The 20,975-nt window shown below is 39.6% G+C and overlaps 1 protein-coding gene across 1 annotated transcript in view; it reads left to right on the plus strand.

Annotated features, from left to right (window-relative positions):
- LOC124776746 (dynein axonemal heavy chain 7-like) overlaps window positions 1–20,975 on the plus strand; it is an 881,127-nt gene that overhangs the window by 299,971 nt on the left and 560,181 nt on the right. Inside the window, 2 exon segments of the mRNA XM_047251871.1 lie at window positions 15,740–15,804; window positions 15,806–15,898. Coding sequence (XP_047107827.1) covers window positions 15,740–15,804; window positions 15,806–15,898 — 158 coding nt within the window.

Genomic DNA, 20,975 nt, shown 5'->3' on the forward strand with positions numbered 1-20,975 from the left:
TTCCATCAGCCCCTGGAGCTTTGTTCAATTTTAACAATTTCAGCTGTTTCTCAACACTATACTAATACTTATTTCATTAATCTTTTCAGCAGTATGAGGATTTCTCTTGGGGTTTCCTATGTAAAGGAACATTTGAAAATGGATTTAAGCATTTCAGCTTTTTCTAGGGACTGGATCCTAATTTTTGTGCCACTAACAGCCTTGACATATGGCCAGAATTTTTTTGGTGCTGTGAAAGATCATTCGACAGTATTCTGCTGCGATAGTCATTGAAGGCATCATGTATTGCTCTCCTGACAACCAAACATGTCCATTTAGCATCACACTGATCATGCAATAATCTCTGGTTCCTTAGAAGTTTCTTTACAGTTGCTGTATGCCATGGAGGTTCCCATCCATTATGGACTGTTCTGCTGGGTACATATCTACCCAGGGCATGGTCAACTATTGTTTTAAACTTGAGCTGTAGTTCCTCTACATGTTCCTGCCATGTGCTGAAAGTTTCTCATTGAGATATGGCACTACTGATGTTTTGTCTAGTTTACTGAACATTTGTAACATTCTGCTTGTTTTAGTTGTCCTTTGTACTATGGATATCATTGTTGCCACAACTGTGTCATGGTCACTAATACCAATTTCAATGTGGACATCCTCAAAAAGGTCAGGTCTATTTGTTACCATTATATCCAATATATTTCCATCACAACTGGGGTTCCTAACTATCTGTTCTTGGTAGTTTTCAAAGGAGACATTTAGTAATGTTTCACATGATATCTTATCATGTCCTCTACTAACAGAACAGTATTTTTTCCAATTAATTGTTGGATGATTAAAGTCTCCACCAGTGATTACAGTATGATTGGAGAACTTACATACCAGTGAACTGAGATTTTCTCTAAAATTTTCAGTTACATTGGGAGATGAGTGTGGAGGGTGATAGAAGGATCCAATTATTATTTTATGCCCACCCCTGATACTGAGTCTTGCTCAAACAATCTCACATACACCTCAATTCCTTTCTTGGTGGATTTGAGTTTCTTGACTACTGTAACAAATATATCACCTCCATATCCCATTTGTCTGTCCTTTTGATATACAATTAAAATTTTCCCAATAATCTCGTTAGTATCACTTTCTGTATCTAGTATTATGTGAGCTTCAGTACTTTTCATGAATGCTTCAAACTCTGGCACTTTGTTGTGATTGCTTAGGCAGTTTACCACTAGGATTTAAATACTATCACCTTTGAGAGGCATTTCTTTTGATCTTATACTGATACTTCTGGGTTTCTTACAGCTACAATTACCTGGATACGATGGAGAGTCACCTAATCCAAGAAAATACTTTGTGTGCACCCCACACACAAGTAGCTGCTCCTGATGTATAGTGCACACCTAACCCATTTAGGGGCAGGCACTCTACAGTTCTCAATCCTTTGGTGAAAGTCCAGGAAGTTGCAACCTAGTTTGTCACAGAACCTTTGAAGTCTCTGGTTCAGTCCTGCCACTTGACTCAGAACCAAAGGTCCACAATCAGTTCTGGGGTCAATGCTGCAAATTGTGAGCTTTGTTGAAACTCATTGCACAATTTTGGTCTTCTCCCCCTTCCCCGCCATTTACTGGAATGATCCAAATATGACCTCGAAGTTGAGACAATAGGCATCATTTGTTCCAATAAATGCCACATACTGCAGTTGGTTGCATCCTGTTCTCTCAATGGCTGCTGGCATAGCCTCTTCAACATGTTGAATGAGCCCTCCAGACATACACACCGAGTGCACCTGGTGTACTTTCCTGTTCCTTGCTGCCATTTCCCTAAGCAGTACCATCATTCACCTTATGTTTGAGCTGCTGACAATGAATAGACCCCTACCACTTTGTGTTTGTCTCATCTTGACACCAGACAAAATAGGTTTCCCCAAAACCTGGGAAGTGAGTTCCACTGGCTCAGTTTCAGTTTCAGTGAGAGACAGCACCTCAGACTTGTTGGTTATGGGGATCAGTACAACTCCCTGAGTCCACCATGGGTCCATCCACCCTGTGCAGCACACCTATCAGCCATTGACAAGCGAATTGCAGTCAAGCTAACAAGTAATGACAGATTCAGTATTTTCTGCAGAGGAGACAGGATCCACAGGAGAGGACAGTGCTTGAGAAACCTCTGGTACTGGCATTGAAGGTACATGACTCCAGGAGTTTTCCCAACATACTGATTTGTAGCAGCTGTGAATCGTTTGATAATAGTCAGGGCTATTACCAGCTGCTTATGAAGGGCAACCAACTCATCCCGTGTTCAATAACAGCATCACAATAGGGCTCATTTTGGCTGGTGAAATGTATTACAAGGCAGGGGAAAAATAACTTTAAATTAAGCCCACTGACTATTTTTTAATCTATTGAGCTGAAAAGTTGTTAATTCCCTACAAGAATTGAAACAGATTCACAAAACGAGATTTCTATTAAGGGAATATAAAAATCTGTTATAAAAATTACTAGTTTCATAAAACATTTTGACATTAACAAGCAAACTTGAAAACAGAGTTAATGTATCATAAATGCAGATAACTTAAGGGCAGCTGACCTTTAAGGGGAAACTAGATGTAACACTATATGTTAGTTAGAATATCTGCTACAGTAAATAAAACACAAACGCCAATTTAGTAGAAATTGCTCATAGATTATGGAAAGGACAATGGAGAGCTTTTGAAATTTGTTGAAAACCTCTGATTATTTGCGTTGTTTGGTATGAAATAAATTAAGTGTTGAAAACACTTGTGCCAGTAACTTACAAAAATGTAGTTTTGTAAGCATCCGAAAATTCTCAAAAATAGCCTTATTCTCACATGCTTGTACAACAAAATTAGAGAACGATTGTTTTGACTAAGGGTAGCCCTATTGTTCTCAAATGTTTTAAAAGAACCCAATTTAGTTTAAGACAAGAATTGATGATAACAGTATGGGTTTATTGCAGCGTTTGTGAAATTTCGCTATATATCACAAATTTCACTATATATCGCAATACAAATAGGTCTGATAACAATTGATGATTATGCAGAAGTGTTGAGAACAGTGTAATATGACAATCTAGTTCAAATCGGCAAACACAAATCTTGTACACATGGTCTCACACACAGGAAAATTTCGAAGTTGGCTTTTATATATAAATAAATGTGCATACTGTAGGGGTAGTATTCTACATCGCCATAAATATAATCCTTACCATATCAGTCTCCACCAAGAATTAACAGGTATGGGTTGTGTGCATCACATTGAATTCTGCTGATGGGCTTGACTTCAGATTCAGAGGGATGACACATTTATTAATTTGATTTTATTTACTGACGAGGCTACATTCACGAACCATGAAATGTTAATTTGTATAACATGCATTACTGGGCAACTGAAAATCCATGTTGGCTGCAGCAAGTTGCACACAAAAAACTGTGGTCGGTGAATCTATGATGTGAAAGCCTGGAGCACAGAATTATAGGCCCCTATTTCATCGAAGGAAGTCTTAATGATGGGAAGTACACCACATTCCTGCAAGAAACATTCGGTCTGTTATTAGAAGAAATACCTTTAGGAACAAGGAATAGAATGTGGTATCAACACGATGGGTGTCTCACGCATTTTTCGCTGATGCCTAGAAATGAGATGCAGAGACAATTCCCAGATAGTTGGATTAGACACAGAGGAGATGTGTCATGGCCGGCTTGTTTGCCAGACTTGAAGCCTCTAAATTTTTTCTTTTGGGGATTTCTAAAAGACATTGTTTATAAACACACTGCAACCACACCTGAAGATATGCAAGAGAGAATTGTTAGAGCATGTGCTTTGATAAGTGCCAATGTGACAAGGAATACCATTCAATCCATGATAAGAAGATTGCAGCACTGTATTAATACCAATGGTCATCACTTCAAACACCTTCTGTAAATGAATGTTCATGCCACCTTTGTGACCTTACTGTTACACATGATTGGATTAATCTAGATAGCCGCTATCAGAAAATAAGTAATTAAAAAAAAAAAGGGTTGACCTTCACATCTCTGAAGCGACCCCACCTAGGAACAAAAAACCAATGTCATATTATGACCCTTGTTGTCCCATGCAATATTTGTCCCACAAACTTTTCAGCTCCTATCCTACTTTTGGAGTTATTCTTGGTGGCATGACACTGCAGACAATGTTATTTGTAACCTCTGACTTTTTGAAGATGATGGAGTTATCTGCCATGAAGTACTGTCTGGAAAAAGCTGTGCAAATATTCAGTCAGAACTGGATAAGATTTCAAGCTGGTGCTAAGATTGGCATCTTGCTTTAAATGTTCAGAAATACTGAATTTTTACACTCCACAAAGTGAAGAACTTAATATCCTGTGGCTACAATTATCAGTGAATTACAGTTGGAATTGTTCAAATCTACAAATCCTTGTGTAACAGTTTGTAGAAATTTGAAGTGGATTTATCACATAGGCTGTGTTGTTGGTAAAGCAAGTGGTAGCCTTTGTTGTTGGTAGAATTCTGGGAAATGCAGTCTACAAAGGAGATTGCTTATAAAACACTCCTGTGACACAGCCTAGTATATTGCTGAAGTGTGTTGGATCCGTACCCAGAACTAACAGCGGTATTCATCTTATACAGGCAAAGACGCCATGGAAGGTTATACATTTGATAATGGGAGAGTGTCATGCAGATGCAAAACAGACTGAACTGGCATATGCTTCAAGATAGATGCAAACTGAGCCAAGTAAGCCTACATGCAAAATTTCAAGAACCAACTGTAATGACGAATATAAGTGTATAATATAACACCTATGTATCACTCATATACAGATACTGAGGACTAGAGTAGATTAACTACAGTGTGTGCAGAGGCATTTAAGCAGTCATTCTTGCTGCACTCCATATGGAGCAGGAAGCAGTACTAATAACTGGTACACTGGAAGTACCTTCTCCCATACACTTTAAAGTGGTTTGCAGAGAGTACATTTATACATAGGTGTAGATGTAGATATATCTTTTGGTCATCTATAATGAAAGCACTCTGTCTTCAGGCCACAAGTGGCCCATCGGGGCCATCCGACCGCTGTGTCATCCTCAGGAGAGGATGCGAATAGGAGGGGCGTGTGGTCAGCACACCGCTCTCCCGGTCGTTATGATGGTTTCCTTTGACCGGAGCCGCTACTGTTCGGTTGAGTAGCTCCTCAATTGGCATCACGAGGCTGAGTACACCCCGATAAATGGCAACAGCGCATGGCGGCTGGATGGTCACCCATCCAAGTGCCGGCCACGCCCGACAGCGCTTAACTTGGGTGCTCTCACGGGAACCAGTGTAGCCACTGCGGCAAGGCCATTGCCTCATCTATTATGACCTTGATGTCAATGGGACATTAAACCCTAATTTTCCTTCTTTTTTTCTGCATCTTTTGGCACCATTTATATGATTTTTTTTTGTTAAAATTATTTTGTTATTTTTATGACTAGAAGCCTCAGTCTTTCTAATACAGTGTTCTATATTTCTAATTATTGAGAATATTATTGTTCTAGTTGGCATTAGCCATTCCCAACCTATGTTATCTACCAGAGTTGCTGGGCTAGCAGCATTTCTAGATATACTAACTAGGATATGAATTGCAGGTGAAAAACTTTAATATTTGAAGCTATGGTAAACTGTTAGGTATATATAGTTATATACTTTAATATAGTTACAGCTATATAACAGTGACAAACTGTAGCCTCACCCACAATTACTTCTTCTTTGAAAGCATTACCTACAAACAAATGTGGCTTATGGCCGTGGGCACCAGCATGGCATGATCCTATGCCAATTTGTTCATTGGCCATCTAGAGGACTCCTTCCTAGACACACAGAATCCCTATCCTCTCACATGGTTCAGATTCAATGATGACATCTTTGTGATCTGGATTGAGGGTACGGACACACTATCCACATTCCTCCAGAACCTCAACACCTTCTACCCATTCACCTCACCTGGTCCTACTCAACCAACAAGCCAACTCCCTCGACATTGACCTTCATATCAAAAATGGTTACACCAGTATCTACACACATATCAAACCAACCAACCACCTGCAATACTTCCAATTCAACCATTGCCACCAACTCAGTACCAAGAAGTCCCTTCCTTCCAGATTAACCACCTGTGATTGTCACATCTGTAGTGACGAGCAGTTAGAAACATACCAAGGGTCTCACTGAGACTTGACAGGTCATAATTACCCTCCCAATGTTGTACAAAAACAGATCAACCGTGCCTTATCTCTCCAGTTACCCACCACCTCCCTAAGTCCCACTGTCCGGCCACAGAGGAGCATACCCCTTGTGACTCAGTACCACTAGGACTGGAACAACTGAATCACATTCTCCACCAGGGTTTCGACTATGTCTTCCCTGAAATGAGGAATGTCCTACCCACTATCCTTCCCATCCCTCCCACAGTGGTATTCTGCCACCCACTGAACCTTCACAGTATCTTCATCCATCCCTACACAACCCCAGCTCCCAACCACTTGCATCATGGCTCATAACCCTGTAATAGACCTACATGCAAAACCTGTCCCATGCATCCTCTCACCAGCCTCTACTCAATTCTGGTCAAAAGCATCACGTATCCCATCGAAGGCAGGGCTATGTGTGAAACCAGTCATGTGATCTATAAACTAAGCTGCAACTCTAATATTCTGATGACATAAAGTGTGAGTGTGGATCTGGGGTATGTCGGCTTATTCCCCCAAACTACCTTCCACATTTTTACGAGATGACTTACTTGGAATTTGCAGCTACTCTTCTTTACTGTATAGCTGGCTGCTGGAAACCCTATTCACTTCTTTACGACTTCTTTACAAGATGACTTACTTGGAATTCGTATCCACTTTTCTTTACTGAGTAGCCTACTGCTGGAAACCCTCTTGACTTCTTCTGGGTCAAATTACACTAGTTACAGGAATTTTTAGACTCTTTCTACTTATGAAATAGGTAGACATAAAAACATTGACTAACCATGTATTTGACCTCCATCCACAATAAAAATGGCATGAATATGTAACTTCCTGCAAGTCTGTCATACAGTTTGATGTTAGAAACAAATTGAGTTACACTTAAGTTGGCTTGGATACCATGACCTTTCTTAACAGGAATCATAAATGAGTCTTGCCTCTAACAAAGTTGCTTCAAGAGTCTACATGAGTATTTTATCAATTGTTCTTGTTTTAATAACAATAGTCAGTGACACAATAAGCACAGAGCTGAATATAAACTCCATGGTTCTTCCTTACACAATCACTAAAACATCTATAGATTGCCCAACAGGTACTTGTTGGTGCTGTCTGACCATTGCGTCTACTTTCTCCACGCAACTGATTTTAAACCTGCACACACAAACATGTGATGCGCAGTAGGTAGGATTCTGCCATCCCACACTCATATCCAGAATATTGTGTGTTTGAGACGGTAGAGGGCTGAGTGGTTCTAAATTTACACAGAAATTCTCTAATCACAACATATGCCTGCCTCAGATCAAACACGCGATATTTTATAGATAATCATTATGCAAATAAATCAGTCATAATAACATTTCATATCTTAACAGTATACATTTCTTACATAAGTTTATATACATATCTTTCCTTTCCATACCAATTCTCTGTTGTCTCTTGAACAATCTTTCACTTACTGTTTCTCTACTCTTTTCTTGTTTTACTTTGTTATTAAGACATGAGCATTTACTCATGGTTTTAGTCAGCTTTACTAATATTTTTTCCTTCTTCCCAATCTTAAACTTTAGGTGTTTATGACACATGAGTAAATTATTTTCTATTCTTATCTTCTGTACTACCTTCTTCCTAATATGTACTATTTTCATTATTCATAGCTTGGACGAAATGAAAGTGTTCATTTGACTTTCATTTAGTTCCACAAAACATAATAATGCTAGTTGTTCATATAATTCACACTTCCCAGAATAATCTCGATAAAATTTGTGACTGTTGACATGATACTGTTTCCTTCTCGTAGGATCAGCACCTATTCCTTGCTTGTGGGTTGACCTTAAGAAAGCACCCCTCTTTCCATTCTGGTAGGTACGCCCCTTACAAAGCATCTCCATTTTTTAGGCCGCAGATCATCCTATCTCCACGTAGGTACACCTGCCCTTTGTACTTAGTGAATGCTGGATGCCCCCCTTATCCTTTCTGAGTAGGCCTCGCGATTCAATACCCTAGTATATATTTCAATGTATATCATAGTTAAGTATCTTCTGGCAAAGCTATAAATCTGTCTTAAACTTTGCATTCATTCTTTAATTTATCATTTACTCCCTAGACTCCTCCACTACTTATCGACTTCTATATTTTCAATAGATATTATGTCTGCATATACTATTTACATCCACTATCCTTCATTTCAGCAGAGTACTCATTATGCTGACATTTCTTAATGATCAACCTGACTAATTCTACTCCTACTTTTGTTTTCTTTCTTTGCTCACGCCTATCTCTTATTTACTCATTACTACTTTATAGTTATTCTTTATGTATGTACACCTCTTCTTAAGTATATTCGATGTAGAACTGTCATAGCTTCCTATGTATGTGCACATATTTCCATATGTACACACATTTTCCCTACAACACCTGGTGGTTCTCACATCGTAACAGGCTTCCTCTTATGTGATTTAATGTTTCTGTAGAAGTGTACATTTGTGTATATGTGGATGTGTGTTCATGTAGTCTGACTCTTCGGCCTTCTGATGTAAAGATAAGATTTAGGTTTTTAGTAACCACAGAAATAGGGAATGACTTCAGCGATAGAAGTTTGTGAATATGTAAAGAGGGAAAAATAGACAGGTCCTCAAATGAGAAGTAAGATAGGAAAAAATAGATATGGATGCTAGGATCAAAGAAGAGAAAGAAGATAGCCCCAAAGACAGGAAACCCTTCCCACCCCCCTTCCCTTGGATCCCTCCCCAAAGACAGGAAACCCTTCCCACCCCCCTTCCCTTGGATCCCTACCCCTCAGATACTTGAGTGAGACACCGGAGGAGGTTTGGTGTTAAATTGTCTCCTACCGAATGGACTTGTCTCATCTTCACTCTTTGAGGTCCCTGAAGGAAATCCTAGCAATCCTATGAAAATCGCAAATGATAAAAGATCAGGCACACTTGTTTGTGAGGGTTGTTTGAAAGGTGTTTTGTGTTAGTCATGATTTATCTGTTCTTGTAAATCATGCTTTTAGTACAATATCCACCCCCTTCAAAATTTATACAAACACTCCCATCTATATCACATCTCATAAAATGTATAAAATACTTTACACAAAATAGAAAATCTATACACTATTGTATAACAGTCGTTCAGCTAGTCACATCTTATTATATTTTCCACAAATATAACTATTTAGTTTATTTCATCTAGGTATCACTTTTTTCTGTGATCCTCTTACGTTGTTCTCTATTTGATAGTCATATCCAGTTTTCTAAGCAATAAGATTACAGAATAGTTCTAGATTTTAAAGGAATTTGGTGCAGGAAACTATCTGGAAAAAACACCAAAACCAATTTGGGATCCGACTGTCGTTACTCCACCCATTAACTTAGAATGTTAATGTCCCTGGGGGATAGATGACAGAATATTTTAAGGTTTTGAAGGAATTCGGTGTAAGAAAACTATTTTGGAAGAAACACCGAAAACAACTTGGGATCCGACTGTCGTTACTCCGCCCGTTAACTTGGAATGTTAACGTTCTTGGGGGATATACAATTTTACATCCTTTACATTGCACACACCCCCCCCCCCCCCTCCCCCAAAAGCTTCTATTCTCTTCTTGTCTAAACTATTTATCGTCCATGTTTCACTTCCATACAAATACTTTCAGAAATGACTTCCTGACACTTAAATCTATACTCGATGTTAACAAATTTCTCTTCTTCAGAAACGCTTCCCTTGCCATTGGCAGTCTGCATTTTATATCCTCTTTACTTCGACCATCATCAGTTATTTTGCTCCCAAAATAGCAAAACTCCTTTACTACTTTAAGTGTCTCATTTCCTAATCTAATTCCCCCAGCATCACCTGACTTAATTTGACTACTTCCATTATCCTTGTTTTGATTTTGTTGATGTTCATCTTATACCCTACTTTGAAGACACTGTCTATTCCGTTCAACTGCTTTTCCAAGTCCTTTGCTGTCTCTGACAGAATTACAATATCATCGGCGAACCTCAAAGTTTTTATTTGTTCTCCATGGATTTTAAAACCTACTCTGAACTTTTCTTTTGTTTTCTTTACTGCTTGCTCAATATACAGATTGAGTAACATCTGGGAGAGGCTACAACCCTGTCTCACTCCCTTCCCAACCACTGCTTCCCTTTCATGTCCCTCGACTCTTATAACTGCCATCTGCTTTCTGTACAAATTGTAAATAGCCTTTCACTCCCTGTATTTTACCCCTGCCACCTTCAGAATTTGATAGAGAGTATTCCAGTCAACATTGTCAAAAGCTTTCTCTAAGTCTACAAATGCTAGAAACGTAGGTTTGCCTTTCCTTAATCTTTCTTCTAAGATAAGACGTAGGGTCAGTATTGCCTTACGTGTTCCAACATTTCTATGGTATCCAAAATGATCTTCCCCGAGGTCGGCTTCTACCAGTTTCTCCATTTGTCTGTAAAGAATTCGCATTAGTATTTTGCAGCTGTGACTTATTAAACTGATAGTTCAGTAATTTTCACATCTGTCAACACCTGCTTTCTTTGGGATTGGAATTATTATATTCTTCTTGAAGTCTGAGGGTATTTCACCTGTCTCATACATCTTGCTCACCAGATGGTAGAGTTTTGTCAGGATTGGCTCTCCCAAGGCTGTCAGTAGTTCTAATGGAATGTTGTCTACTCTGGAATGTTGTCTACTACTGGAAGAAGGAGTAGGCGATACATTCCCAGATGTTATTCTCTCAGTAACATTTCCTTCTATATTTTTCCAAAATGTTCCTCCAAACTAATTACATTTATAATATAAGAGGTAGCTATTTTCGCTTTGAAATTCCTTTCTGCATTATCTACCTGGGAATTAACACCTGTAATTTGCAATTGAATGATTGGCATTAATTCATTATGCTTATCTACACTCTCTTTCAAAGTATTCATTTCCTGTCTTACATCATTATATTTGATATTGTACACACCTGTAGAAGGCTGAGTGGTTCTAGAATTTACACAGAAATTATTGAATCGCTACACAACCACTGTGTTGCATTCTGCGTGGGCATGACTACCAACAAGCTGTCTGTCCACATGAATGACCATAGACAAATAATGGCCAAGAAACAGCTGAACCACCCTATAGCTGAGCATGCCCCTCAATACAATATTCTTCATTTCAGTGACTGTTTCACAGCCTCTGACATCTGGATCCTTCCTACCAAATCCAGCTTTTCTGAATTCCAGAGATAGGAACTCTCCTTGGAATATATCCAACGTTCCTGTAGCCCTCCTGGCCTCAATCTTTGTTAGTCATTGTCCTTACCCATCTAGCTCCTTCCCTGTTCCCATTCCAGCACTACATAGTCATCTCTTCCACCATCGCACCCTCAGCCTTTTTACTTCCCTCCTTTACCATTACCCCCCCCCCCCCCCCCCCTCCAATCTTTGACTAACCTCCTACCTCCTGTCTGCACCTAGCTGCCCTACCCTCTCTCCACCTCATCGCCACTCCCACAATCAGCACCTACCCTGCCATTTGCCCCCCTCCCCACCCCAGCCCCCTCCTTACTCCGACTGCCTGGTTAAGACTCCCGTCATGCACTGCTGCTCGCAGTCTGGCCTCAGCAGCAAAAGACTGTAGATGTGTATGTGTGTGTGTGTGTGTGTGTGTGTGTTATATTTTTGATGAAAGCCTTGTTGGACAAAAACTCACTTTCTGGCATTCATTTCAATGTGCCTATCTGTGACTCAGGCTATATGGTGAGTAACAACTACCCTTTTAATATAATTACTGTATTTAAGACAGTGTTGTCACAATTACACTAATAAAAATTATCGGAGAAACGTTCAAGAACAGAGAATGGTTCACCAATACAAACATTGCTCAGCTGACATATGCTAATGTGTAGCCATATTTTCCTGTTTTATGGAAGAACTGTCAGTTGAGTGAGTCTATGGATACTGCTGTATGCAGGAATAGTCTCCCTATAATAAAGTTAAAACTAGAATATCTCATAATTGATAGATGTTAAGATAGGGGAATAGGTAAACTCCTGCCACTGATAATGGGAAGATGGTCCTATGAAAGAGACAGAGAATTCAGGTAGTTGGAGCAATTTTCACAGAGGATGTATCATGCTCGATAGAGATGAATCCTAGGATCCTTACTGAAGTAGTAGTTATTAACTTACATCACATAGGCTGTCAAGAAAGTTTAGACTCCAGATATACAGAAGACATCTGAGGGAATAGGATACAGCTGTAGGTAAACAACTAGAATTCTCTCAGATACAGATTTATTAGCACTTCGCTTCTTCACAGATACAAGTCCGGAGTCTAACTGCCGTTAGCAGCCAACATCCTCCCAAAACCCTCTCCTCAAAGATAGCACACTTATACACTGAACAAATATCGATATTTATGGCACTATATGCCACTTCTTATGCCACTTACCACCCCCCCCCCCCCCCCACCGCGTAGTATGGAATATGTCCCTGTGAATTGGGGGGGGGGGGGGGGCGGGGGGTGCTTTGACCAGATCGTGAATTAAATCGACGCGCTCATGAATATGGTTAATGAGGCAGGCGAAGCATGCGTCATCATCCAACGCACAGACATTGAATGTTTGCTGAACCAGGTTAAACCAGAACTCCGGGTTTGAAGTTCACAGATTTGGAACTGCAGTCACTGCGGAGGTGCACCTATTTCTTTGGACGGAAGTAGAGCATGCAGAAGATAGCGAGTTCGAAATATTGGCATCCCGTAATGCGGAAATCGTGAAATTCACTTGACGCCGGGGGGGAGGGGGAGGGGATCGTAGTCAAAATGTGCATTCTCATTGGCGTGGTAGCTCGGACAGAAGTCACAAGTACTTAAGTACGCCGGCAAATGTCTGTTATGCACACTGTATTCACACGACCGTGAGTGGTGGGGCTGGTTGTAGATGTCCGGGTAATTACTGTCCAGCACTGAATTGTTGACTTGATTAGAAGCAACACAAGGATCCCACACATGTCCACTAGGATGCACACTCAGTGTGATATTTGCTGTTTGGTGAGCATTGAGAACCTGTTGACTAGCCAGCGTGGAAGGATACACACGTGGAGGGAACTGATTCGAGTTTGAATTTACTACTGGATTTTCCAAAGTAGCAAAACTTCGCTCGACGCCACGAGCTGTATTGAATTGTGCATTCGACACAGGAGTAGGAATGTTCTGAACAACACTCCGTGGAGAACACATGAAAAGGTCCAGGTTAACAAAGCCAGAGTCCGCGACCATTGGTGGTTGGAAGAAACTGGTGGCACTCGATGAATTCCGCTGCATGTTCGGGCTGAAAGATTCTGAAGAGTCTTGCGGCATGTCCACTACGATGGTAGGAGTGCTGGAGAGATGTTGCTGAAATCCGGGTGGCAGTGAGTGCTGAAAGGGCATTGTCTGAAGCTGAACAATGGCCCTCGTGATCGCGAAGAAACCCGACATGGTAGGCGCACAAATAACCTTCGGGCGGTAACTCGGACATGTATTGCACAAAAAACGGGGTCACCAGTGAGGGAATAGGATATAGTTGTAGGTAAACAACTAGAATTCTCTCAGATACAGATGTATTAGCACTTCGCTTCTACACAGATACAAGTCCGGAGGCTAACTGCAGTTAGCGGCCAACATCCTCCCAAAGCCCTCTCCTCAAAGATAGCACACTTATACACTGAACAAATATCGATATTTATGGCGCTCTATACCCCACATCTTATCATTGATATAGTGTGGATGTGTGACAGAGAACTTGTGCATAGGAATTTAGTAATCTTGTTTTTTTCTTAAAGCGTCTTTTGCAAGATGCAGACCTGGAAAAGTCTACTCACTAAGCGGCAGCAGGAGAACACCCCTGTAAAAAGTATTATTTATGTAAACTTTCGGATCCATTGGCTTCTTCTTCTGGCAGAAGGGTTGAAGGGGAAGGAAGAGGGGTCAAGGAAAATGACTGGTGCAGTTTAGGGAATGGTGCAGAGTTTGGAAAAGTCGCCCAGAACCCCAGGTCAGAGGAGACTTACCAGATGTGATGGGAAGGAAAGACTGATTGTTGGAGACGACACTGAACAAGATTTGAAAATGTTAAAGAGCTTAAAGGAGGAAGACAGGTAGTATGTAAGTCAGAGATTACTGCTAAAACATCATGCATGAGTTCAATAAGAAGAAAGGAAAAGTGTATTGTGTGTGATAGAGGTGGGAGGGGGACAGCGAAGAATAGAATTTCAGAAAAAGAAAGATGGTTCAAATGGCTCTGAGCACTATGGGACTTAACATCTCAGGTCATCAGTCCCCTAGAACATCACACACATCCATGCCCGAGGCAGGATTCGAACCTGCGACCGTAGCGGTCACGCGGTTCCAGACTGAAGCGCCTAGAATCGCTCGGCCACCACGGCCGGCAAAAAGAAAGATGTAGAAAACTAAAACAAGGTGAAGAAAGGAAACTTTACTGTGAAGAAATGGTGAGACTGAAGAAATTAACATAAATTAAGGCCAGGTCTCACCTGTGGAGTTCTGCCAAACGGTGTCTGGGGGAAAAATTCAGACGGCAGCTGCGATGAAACAGGCATCGTGATCACAACTGCTATGTTGTTGTGCATGCTCTTGAGTGTTACCACTATACACCGTCTGCCTATGTCCATTCATTCTAACTGATAATTTGGTGGTAGTCATGGTGATGTAAAAGATCGAACAGTGCTTATATAACATTTGGTATATGACATGTCATTTAACAGGTGGCTCTCCATTTGATAGTATATGTTTTGCATCACAGGGCCGGTACAGATGGTGGTAGGTGCATACTTCAAGTCTTGCAGTGGGGATGGTCACAGGGGTGGGAGCCATAGGGTAGGTAAATAAGTGCAGAAGTGGTATAGAGTCTGACAATGATATTGCAGAGATTGGGAGGAAGAAAAAAACTGTTCTAGGTGTGGTGGGAAGTCAATTGGACAGAATGAAACTCATTGTAAGGCATGATTTTAGGAAGTCATGGTCTTGTCAGAGTAGGTGAGTAACACATTCAAGATCGGGGTAATACTAAGGACAGGTATTGTACTCATACATTGTTTTTAGGAGGGATCAGCATGTAACTCTACATACTGTAGTAGACAAAATTAATTTTTAAGTTTTTCTCTCTATTTGGTTAAGATGTGCAGAGTTAGAATATTACTAGTGTGCAAATTATAAAAACATGCTGTTGAACATCTGAAACGTACAGACTCACGCATGCTTGAATACAACACTGAACTCACGTGTGACATTCTTAGTAAGTTGTGCATAATTAATTCTACTAAGAAATTTGTTAATGAAGTAGAAGCCAACTCCCAGTCCTCAAAATGTGCTTTATTAGAGACTACATTTTGTACTGTTGCTGATAACTTATTAAAATATATTGTGCTTTTTGGACCAGACAGAGGTTCAAAACCTGGATCCTTATATTCTGTTGATTGGTCTGCTTAAAATTTTCAGTTTTATGTACCTCTTGTTCTAGGGTGAAATGGATGAACATAAAGTAGAAATAATTGTGATAAATCCTAAATCAATACAATTGGGCAGCTATTGGTCAGTTTGACCCAGTTTCCCATGAGTGGTCTGATGGTGTATTGGCTGTTAGCTACAGACAATTTGCAATTTCTCCTAACTTGAACAGGTATGAAAATAATGAATATAATCTGTTAAATGCATGATGAATTAACTACTTTAGCGATGTAAGCTTTGAGAGAAATAAGACACACCAATATAATACATTTTCATTGCTTAATGTAAAATATTTGAAACTTACATAAAATAAAGGAAAGACAACTACTCATTCAAAGCTGACTGATGTATGGCACATAGAAAAACTCAGCAGAATACAACATTTAACTAGCTTATGAGCTCTTGTCTTTTTTTCTAGCAAAATCACACACATTCATATTCAGATATACAAACATATGACAGTTAGACTGACTGTTTATTAGCAGTTATTGAGGGCAGTTGCCTGGCTAAATGGAGATGGGGGAGAGGTAGGGAAAGATGCATGAGGCAAGGAGGAAGGTCGTTCAATGGTTGAGTCAGCAGTTGAACAAAAAGCCTAGAGCGGTTCAGAGTCAGAGGCTAGAGCATGTATGTGGTAGGGCTAGGGAAGGGGTGGGGAGTGTAGAGGAAAGGGAGGGGAGGAAAGGAGACAAGCATGGAGATGAAGAAAGAATTTTTTTTTTTTTTTTTTTTTTTTTTTTTTGGGGGGGGGGGGGGGGGGAAGAGAAATGGAGAAGAGTGAAATATGGGGGGATGGAGTGTTAATACATATTTTGTATGTATAGTTATATCAGTTTAGGCCTTGAACAGTTGTATTTCTAGTGCTCCTATTTTTTTCCATTTTATTTACAAACTATTAGTGCCATATAAAATTGATACATAGCATATTCAACATTTTGTTAAAGGTATACGTTTATCTTCATTTATATTTGTGCCACTGCAACAGTGTTAATCATTGATGTTGTTATACATGCATGACTGTTAAGTCATCAATTTTTGGTTTATACTACATATCTCTTATTTAACTTTAAGCTGACTAAATGGCCATTAGCTACCAAAGGGCAAACAAATAAATAGAGAGAATATGGCTGCATTGGGTGGTGGGGGGATGAAGTCATTTGTGTCATGGTGCACAACAAATTTTGAACTTGAAAGTCAAGTCTGTGTCCGCCACAGTTTGGAAGTGGCCACTAATGTGAGTAAACACTTGGTTACTTGTCATGCATACATAAAATGCTACACCGTAATTGCAGCATAGTTGATGTATATCTTGGCAGTATTCACATTTGAGCCTGCCTTTTATAGGATAGGAAATGCCTGTGACTGGACTGCTGTGAGAGATGGTGGGTGGGTTTATGGGGCCATGTATTGCAATCTGGGTCGGTCACAACATAATATGTGAATGCAAAAACTGAAGTACCAATTTTTAGTATTAATTGTACAGGGAGGCCAATGATCTTTATATAATTTGGAAAATACTTTGCCTTAGATATGCACAAAGAAAAAATGATGCATATGTGTGTAGCCATTAAGAGTGGTAAAAGGATGTAGAAGCTTTCAGATTCATAACAATGATGTTACATTCTTTACCATACATTAAAATCTCTGGTAACTGAACATTGAAAACTGAAGAGCTACCAAGATCTACCCAGTGCAGTGATCAGGTGCTATGGTAGAAATGGCACACGAAAGTAACAACATTTTGTGAAATTGTGTTCTAGGGGCTTCCATGTTTACATGCTTCATTTGCAGTAATACATGCATACCGGGCAGCTACAATGCAACATCTGCTAGGTCGATGATGATGTCAGCAGTGAAAATCAACATATCATAGTTATGAAGTTTGTAAATAACATTGTATATTGGCGTCGTTATTTCACTTACTTTACTATAAGAGTAACTGTGTGGTCATTTCTGCCATTACGAGAAAATCTGAAGTAAGTTTCTAATTTTTAATTTCTTCATTTTGAATAACTACAACTTCTGACTTCCACTTTTGTATGGAAACTACATTTTTTTAGGGTATGCCTAGAAGGAGAATGCCAAGGGGTTCAAGTGAAAGACACAAAGCTAGGCAGACACAACTTTGACATAGAGAAAGTAACCAAAATGTGGACATTCATAATGATAATGCATCTGTTTTATTCAATGATCATAATATTTATACCAGAGCATTGAAAAATGAAGTACTTTATTTTAAAGTTAATTGTACAATGAGGCCAATGAAACTTATATAATTTGGAAGGAACCTTTGTCGTAGATGTGTACAAAAGAAAAAAATCATGTATATACTTAGTCATGAGGAGAGAAATCTCTCTCTCTCTCTCTCTCTCTCTCTCTCTCTCTCACACACACACATACACACACACACACACACACACACACACGGGAAAAGTTTTCCTATGATATTGGTACCAACTTTTACCATGCGTAACAGTCAGGTGGTATGGTAGAAACCACACATGAAAGTTAACAATGTTTTGTGAAGTTGCATTCTAAGTATGTTTATGTTTAAATGCTCAGACAGTTCATTTGCAGTAACGCACGTGTACCAGACAGCTACAATGCCGCAACTGCTACGTCGTTGATGTTGGCAATAATGGAAAACAAAACGTAGTAACAAAGCTGTCTAGAGTACAACAAACATTGCTTATTAGCATTGTTTTTTCACTTCTTTGATCTAAGAGTAAACAGAACTATTTTCATTTGCTGCTATCACCAAAAAATTTAGTGTGTTCCTAATTTTCAGTATCTTCATTTTGAGTAGCCGCAACATCCATTATTAAAAGGAAACTATACTTTTTTTAGGCTTTTCCTCGAAGGAAAATGTAAACAGGTCAGACTGAAAGGCAAAGAGCTAGAGAGAGACAATTTTTGTGTAGAGAAAGTAATTGGGATAATGCAGATGCTGATATGATAATTCTATTGTTGTTTTGAAGGATGCATTTAAATGTGCACTGAACTTAAATTCAAATAATTTTGAGAACTGCAATTGCAGTTTGATGAATTTATAGTGCAAATTTTGTAATGCAAATCATTTTGTGTGTGAATTGACTTTAGGTGATACAAAGCCACTCACGTTGTGTTGTCATAAGGAAAAAGTTAATATGCCGCAATTAACACAAAATTTATTTTTCAATGCAGTGTATCAAAGACTCCCTTCAAATGATTAAACAATTAAAGAGAAATCAAAGATTATTTCTAGAATATACATAGCTACAATGCAGCATTTGCCATCGATCAGTTCTGCAGCAAAAATTTTGGACACTTGAAGATACATGACATTTGCTATCACAGATGAGGTCCACTGAAGCAGTTGGTCAAATTTGGAGCACAGACGATACTATTAATAATTTCTGCACCAACATATTGTTCCTGAAGCCTTCTTTTATTTTTATTGTTACATACTTGTGGGAGTAATTCAGCACCATTTGTTTGTTATACAAAAATATTTATAATAAATATAACACATAATGGAAACAAATGTGACATGATCTTGATAAGGGCAAAAGAGGTAACAGGAAATGACATGTAAACCCACCTAGTTCTTCTGGCATTTTAAAGATTTAGAAAAACATGAAATGAATTCCTTTTCTTTCTTATTGTAGACTACTTAACGTCATTTAATATTTTGAAGGTGATAACAAATCACTTATGTGGTAGTGAGAACAACACATCACTCATGTGGTAGTGACGAGTAGTAGTCTTTGGTTTCAGGGGAGCAGGAATGCGTGGAATCACTAGAAGTAAAACAACCTCCACTGCCCACAACTTAACCTAATTCTTGCACAGAAAGAAGCAAACTAAGTAGCCATGTAAAATATTTAACCATTTCTCTTCTGAATTAAAGACGGCAGCAGATAATTAAAGTTTTCAAAAGAAACTGAAATCATCTGTGCTTGACGACTCCATGTACTTGAAAGATCACTGTGATTATGTATGATTTATTAAATTTTGTTGTAGGTTATGACTGAAAAAATTTAGTTACGCAAATGGCCAACATGCAGCCAGGTTTTCACAGTGAAACTGATTATTTTTTGTAAAGCTGCTGCCATATTCATGAATATGAACCACAGAACATTAAAAAAATCTAGACTAAGCATTGTATTTGAAATAAGCCAACAGTGGAAAGCCCAGGATAGAGCAACAACAGTATTATAAAAAGGACATCTCTCATTTTCTGGTTCCGTCCCCACACCTCCCCTCCCCCCCCCCCCCCCCACCCTCCCCAAAAAAGTAAAGAAACAAAAAATAAAAAATCAGCCAAAGAGCCTTCAACTAAAATATAAACCTAGCAACCCTGCCCTGCCTCCACCACACCACTGCATGCTTCCTCAAGCACCACTACTGCATCTTGCCCCCCCCCCCCCCTCCGCCCCTCCCATCCCTCCCCTCCCCTGCCTGACCCATACCTACTCCTTACTCCTACCATCCTACCACACAAACCGAGCGAGGTGGCGCAGTGGTTAGCACACTGGACTCGCATTCGGGAGGACGAGGGTTCAATCCCGCGTCCAGCCATCCTGATTTAGGTTTTCCGTGATTTCCCTAAATCGCTCCAGGCAAATGCCAGGGTGGTTCCTTTGAACGGGCACGGCCGACTTCCTTCCTCATCCTTCCCTAATCCGATGAGACCGATGACCTCGCTGTTTGGTCTCTTCCCCTAAGCAACCCCAACCAACCCAACCTACCACACAAGACAAATTGCTGTTCTCATCGGGCATAATTGCAGTCTGTGTCCGGCCAAAGCAGTTTGAAACAGAGGTCGTGCATGTGTGTGAATTGGGCTTGTATGAATGTGTGTGTGTAATATTTATTTTTTATTTATATATTTTTTATTTGTTTTATTTATTTATTTATTTGGAGGAAGCAGTTTTGGCAGAAAGCTCAAATGGCTTTTGAATAGGGTGTACAATCAATCACCTTTCAGCTATCTAATTTCGAAACTGTTATTTTATTTGGGTATCAGTTTTGGTAGGTATCTGTAGATTTCCGCTTGCTACAGTGATCACTTCAACCATCATCTGCTGACTCAGTTGATCACTGAAGTGATCACTGTAGTAAGCAGAAGTCTACAGGTACCAGTATTTGAATGCTGACCCCTATTTTGACTGGAACTGAGGCTGGAATCCTCCTACACATTGGTCAGGGACCTGAAGGTGGTGTAGTAAATCATAGAAACTAGTAGCCAAATAAAATAATAGTTTGGA

This window comes from Schistocerca piceifrons, chromosome 2 (genome assembly GCF_021461385.2).
Source record: "Schistocerca piceifrons isolate TAMUIC-IGC-003096 chromosome 2, iqSchPice1.1, whole genome shotgun sequence".
NCBI classification, from domain to species: Eukaryota; Metazoa; Arthropoda; class Insecta; order Orthoptera; family Acrididae; genus Schistocerca; species Schistocerca piceifrons.